Genomic DNA, 6,000 nt, shown 5'->3' on the forward strand with positions numbered 1-6,000 from the left:
CTAACAAGATTTTCAGAGTCAAAGCTCCCATCATCAGATATCCCAAATATCCTGTTTGTGTCTGAGATGTTGCTGGACTCAAATATACCTGCTTAGAAGGTACTCCCTGAGTGTGAGAAGCCCTGTCCCTGGTATGTGAGAAAGAAGCATGGCTACTCAGTAGGGAGACAAATGAGATGTTCTCTTCTTTTTTCTTCCAAAGCTAGACCCTTGATTTTCAAGCAGGTTCTAAAACCTTAATTGAGCCCAGCAAACTGCTTTAGTAAATATCTGTAACCAGGTAGGATGGAAATGTCATTACAATCTCAGGCCTGCAGAACCAGCAAGACAAGGAAGAGGCATTATATATTAGTTTGCTGAACACAGATTAAAACTAGATCCAGTGAAAAGAGTAAAAATTCAAGTCAGATTGGGCAACACTGAGCTCTTTTATGTGCCACTAAAAACAAACACAAGGTTCAATCAACCTTATGCTATAGAGTTGACAAAAGTGGCCAACTTAAAAAAAAATTAGCTGTCCCTTCAGTATCTGATTGATCTGCAGTCAAAAAGTTCCATGTATGATCCATACCATCCCCAGTTTGAAGGATCAGGTATAAGGTGATGTGAAAGACCACTCTGCTTGAAACCCTGGAAAGCTGCTGTCAGTCTAAGTAGACAGTATTGACCTTTAGACCTACAGTCTGACTGGCCATAAGGTAACTTCATATGTTTCTAGACTTATCTTCTTGTGCACCACCCTCTCTTCTCTTTTACACTGTGTCTCTCCAACCACACTAGGAAAAGTGGTTCAGGAGAAAGTAGATAGTTTCAATTCCATGTGGTTACCATAAAAGATATCTGTTGTAATCCACACTCCCACATAGAATACATCAAGAAAGGGTATCAAGATTCATCTTACTAGTAGGCTGTGTTAAACTACTGACTAGGCCAGGAGTGGATAACAGGCTACAACCCTGAAGCATAATTCTTTTTCAGTGCAGCATTGGAACCTATGCTGTCCTTCCCGGCAACAGCAAAATATGATGAAAGGGTGTCGGGATTTTACAAGTGTCTGTCACAATTCACTTATAAAAGGGTTAAATGTCTGTCTGTAAACAAGTTGCTGAAGTCACTGTTGTTTATGACCTGGTCTGTTGATTAGCTATTGGTCAGTCAGACAGCCATTGCTTACATGTTGGGAGCACGTACATCTGAAGTTATATGTTTCTTTCTTTGAGCAGACACGACACCAGAGAGAACACGAGGTACATGACATGTGAGACAGCAGATAGGTACCAAGATGTAACCAAATGTGCAGTAATGTAGATGTGTAACAGGAAAGAAAGGATTTATTATTTTATCTCCATGAAACATTTATAGTCAGTAAACTCATATATAAAAAGCAACTGAGAATCTGTCTGTTCTGTTTAGCAGAGTGTGTGTTTGTGTACACACACACACATATACTACATATACTATACACACACACATATATACATATACATATATATATATATATTAGCAGAGCAAAACAGAACATATATATATACAGAACAGAACATATATATATACAGAACAGAAGATATATATATAGTTGATGATGATGTTGCTGAAAATGTGGAGCAGGGGTCCCCAACATGTCCATAAACACTGTGACACCCCATGACACATTTCTGGTAAACAGCAAGTGTTATCAGAAAGTAGGCAGGGCTCTGGGGCTTTTGTTCAACAAGGTTTCTAATTGGCCAGTAGAAATTTGCTTGGCAGTGCAGATGTTTGAAATGTCGCTTTAGCAGCAGCCACCATGATAGCACAAGGATCTTCACTGAAGGTAAGCTGTGGCAGCCATTTGGGAACTGTGCCCACCATACTACGGGGCCTTTAAGTTCAAATAGATTGGGGATCCCTGATGTAGAGGGTGGGCTCCACATCCACCAAGCCAAGGTGGGAAGGGGAGAGGTAGACTTCAGGATCCAATGCAGGAAGTGGGAGCTGTGTCACTATAATGCTTGCTTTTCATACTAATGTAATGCCAGATTACATTAGCACACACAAGGTACAATTAGTTATAACAATAAAGATATTCTCTCAGTTGTTTGTGGCTACCTTACAGAGTTTTGTCCAAATATCATCTGTCTCCATGTTGTTATAAGCAGCTCCAGACAGGTAAAAAGGTGGACAAGATTAAGGTAGATTCAAACTGGGGAGACCCCTTTTTCACACCTTAATATCTTCCTGGAGGAGAAACAAGTTGGCATTTCACATTGTATTATTCTATTTGGGGCCTGCTGTTTTTAGGGCAGGCAGTTGCCCATGCTTGCCTCCAGAGGTTCATGATTCAGCCTTTGTGATGTTTTTTGCCCTTAGCATCATGTTGGCAAACAAGGTGTTGAGTAGCCGAAACAATACAATGGGCAGTCAGAGCTTTGGCTGGTTCCCAAAAGACAGAAAGGGAATCAGAGAAGCACAGGAAACACCCAAGGTGATCCATCAGTGAAAGAGAAACATCAGTATTGTTTAAAAATAAACAAACAACTGGAAAATAAACTGGAACATCAACGACACATTCAGTTAGGTACTCCAAAGTATTTCTGCAGAACATCCAGCAGGACTTAAATTGAAGTGCCCCACGTGGAACTAATCTAGGGTATTAACTGAGCTGCATATGTCTGTATATACTGAAAATAAAGGGATTATTGTACACCAAAGACACAAAGAGTTTAATGATACCAGATTAGTTGGTTCAGCTATACCTAGAACGCACATCCCAATCGCAGAGAGGAAATCCATTGTGTGGGCAGTTTCTGCAGGGGAGGGGGAGGTGCCAATTTGATTTTATTTTAAGGCACAATCAAAATGCAGACAGGGGAAATGCAAATGTCACTTGGCTCCCTTTCATTGTCAGCAAGGACACATGGGGCTGACAACACCAAGCTTTGCTTCCCCCACCTCTCCTCCCCTCCCCTCATTATGTGTTTTAACTGCTGCTGTCCTCGTTAACCCTGTGATATATTTGCTTCGTTTTTCTGATTAGCAACTTTTAAGAAGAAATAAACGATCTAAAATAAGTTGTGAGAGGGGCAGCTAGCCAGAAACATCCCCCCCCCCCCGCAAACCATTAACCAGAAAAAAGCATCTTTGGTGAGCTTGATCTCTATTGTTTCCTCTCCTCCTCTCAGCACCTTCACCCGAGGGTGGGGGGGGGGGGAGAGAGAGAGAGAGAAGTGAACCCTAATTACATTAAAAGCCCGATTCTGTTCCTAAAGATTTCAGTGGAAAGAACTCTGGCCCGCAAGATAAATCAATCAACCGGCAGCAAAGAGATCTGGATTGGTCCTGTGGAGATGCAGAAAATGATGGATGCATAACATTACTGGTGCAACTAAATTTAATAATGCAGTGTTAGGAGAGAGCAGCAAGCCCCCTTCCCCCTCTCTTCCCTTCAGACCTGCTCCCTTTTTGTCTGTCCAGTCCGTGATGCTGCCTTAACACTCCTGCGACTTCAATGGAGACACGCTTCATTTACGCCCATGATGTAAGCAAGAATCGATTCCGGATCCACCCACCGCACGCCTCTCCGTCCCCTCCCCAGCTCACTATGAAAATATTAGCATTCCTTTGAGGAGGCTCGTTTTGATGGCGAGCGGAAGTGACTTTCCTTAAAAGAAACTTCCACTTGGGGGGGGGGGGACACTATAGAGAAGTGTCATTTAAAGTCCCCAATGCTTCTTTGCAAACGACAACTACGCTAGCTTACGTAGGTGCAACGATTGTATGGCGACCAGGCATGAGATCGCGGCCATCGTGTGACTGGCATTTCTTTACTTCAACAATTTTTTAAAAAAAAATTAGCTTTAAAAAAAGGCAGCCTGGACTGGAGAAGGTAAGAATGAAACCCAGAAGCGAGTTGCACTGAAAACAGCGGAACGCCCTCAAGCGCGTGACTCCACCACTAGGACTCGCATACCAGGCATTTCAGCTTGGCCGGCAGGAAGGCGCGTGGAGCAAGCCGGACTTAATGGCCAGCTGGCTTACCCTACATAGCAGGTTTGTCGGGAGGATAAAAGTGGTAGAGCTTTCTGCTGCTGCACGCTGTCTCCCCTCGCTTCTTGGAGAGGGAGGACACAGATGCGAGAAAACAAAATCTGTAAGTTGGCCGAAAGCTCGTTTTTAACCACCCACTTACGGCCGTCTTCTCCTCCCGGTAAAATGCAAGGCAGGGGATGGCTAAGAGAGTTTTGCAAAATCACCGTTCTTTCCATCTGGATCCCTCTAATGCCCACGTTGGTTCCAGAAAGGGTCACGCGGGCCGCTCCCTCCTGCCTCCAGCTGACTGCCAAACGCAGACCCAGCGACAGTTTGGAGCACCCGCCAAAGTGGCTTCCCAACTCGGATCGGGAGGAGGAGAGAGGAGTCTGGCTGAGCCAAGGACGTGCCAGATGATACTAGCCCGCAATTGCAACTGCCGTCACTAGAGAAGTCCAACGCGCAGAAACAGCCCCGGGGAAGAACTTCAGGAGCCCTCCTAAGGGGCGGCGGTGCGACGCCCGCTTCCCCGGAGCTCACGTCCTTGCTCGGCTCCTCGCGTGGAGCACCGCCCCCTTCAGTGCAAGAAGAGTCCCATTTTGAAGGGTTGAAGGGCAAAGACATCGGCTGTCCCGATGCAAAGCCCACTCCCCCGAACGCCTCTGCCGCCGTGTGTCTGTAAGGAAAAGACGGGAGCCTCGCCGAAGAAAGACACGCGACCCGCCTCTAATCCGCCCACTCCCTCACCCCCCTGCACCTGCACCGCCGCTTTCCGGATGCCTCCCGAGAACGGTTGTGCCCCCGTGTGCCGCCTTCCCCCGCCCCATGCCCGAGCCGAGGCTACACTCCCCTGAACCAAACACGTCGACCCGCTTTTTGCATCCGATCTGCTTTTAAAAGAGAAACGAGAATGGTATGCAAAACAGGTCGCCGGACTTCCTGCGTTTCATTAAAAGCAACCAGCCACGAACCGGAGTCATTCATTGAGCCCGACAACCTCTCTCTTTCGCCCACACTCCCGTACCCGCTCGCAGAAAGTGACACGGCCAACCTGCCCCCGCTGTCCTGCCACGAAAGAATCCACGCTGCCCTTTTTGTCACGCGAAGGGGGGGGAAACGCCGGGAAAACTCCGGCCCTCCCCCGCCCTCCCCCCAACCCCGGGCTTCAAGTCATCCCAACTCCGGGAAGATTTGCAAGGAACAAACTCTGAAACTACAATCCGACCCTTTGCAAACTCGCCGTTCTGCAGCCGGTTTCCACCACCGATCTTCCTCCGCGGGCCCCTGCGCTGGCCCCGGTGCAAGCCGACACGGACGCCACACACAGGACTCGGTCAAGTGCAAGCCCTCCCTGGGCGATCCGTCCAAATCTTCCCGTTTCCAGGCTCCAAGAAGCCCCGAAAGCTGCGAGCAGCGTCGGTGCCTTCTTAGTGCCGAAAGTCCCGTTTCGTTTCGTTTCCGTAAATCAATTAACCAGAACGCGAATTTAACAATTTCTTCTTATTAATTTCGAGCCATAGACGTGTGTGTGTTGCACTGGGGGGGGGGTGGGGGGGAGGAGGTGGGAAAGGAAGCTGGGAGGGAGGATAGATCATTCGCCGCCGGGGAAGACCCCAGGTTCAGCCTGGCAGCATGCATCGGAAAGGCGCCCTTTTTCATATTTAAACCACGCGGAATATGTACATTTTTGATTCCTACTTACGCTTTCAGGGGGTTGTGAATGACAGTCGCCATTTTGCTACAATGTAACAGAATATTGTGTCTCGGAGTTCTAAAGGTTCGCTCAGGGGAAGCCGTCGGCCAATGGGGAGAGTGGATACCGGCCCGCCGTCCAATCAAGTGCGGCGGGAGGAGCTTGGGTTCTGCTAGTTATTAGGGGAGCTGTCAAAGCCCAGAGGTCACTCCCTTTCTGTGAAACTGTTCGGAGAGCGGGTCTTAAAGGGGCAGCAACGCCGCGAAGGGGCAATCAGCGCTTCAAATTAGGTTAAAAGA

The 6,000-nt window shown here is 47.6% G+C and overlaps 1 protein-coding gene across 3 annotated transcripts in view; it reads right to left on the reverse strand.

Annotated features, from left to right (window-relative positions):
- The window catches only part of DPF3 (double PHD fingers 3), a 218,312-nt gene extending 212,533 nt beyond the window's left edge, over positions 1-5,779 (reverse strand). The window contains exon 1 of one of the 3 annotated variants that reach the window (XR_007243486.1): positions 3,431-3,725. Coding sequence is in view for 1 of the 3 variants with exons in the window: in XM_048484073.1 (XP_048340030.1) it covers positions 5,711-5,742 (32 nt within the window). In the remaining 2 variants the exon portion in view is untranslated. Of the gene's footprint in view, positions 1-3,430; positions 3,726-5,710 lie in introns of those variants that run through there. The other 2 variants (XR_007243487.1, XM_048484073.1) reach the window with 2 other exon arrangements.
- Positions 5,780-6,000: the final 221 nt, after the last annotated feature.

Source organism: Sphaerodactylus townsendi, linkage group LG02, assembly GCF_021028975.2.
Source record: "Sphaerodactylus townsendi isolate TG3544 linkage group LG02, MPM_Stown_v2.3, whole genome shotgun sequence".
NCBI classification, from domain to species: domain Eukaryota; kingdom Metazoa; phylum Chordata; class Lepidosauria; order Squamata; family Sphaerodactylidae; genus Sphaerodactylus; species Sphaerodactylus townsendi.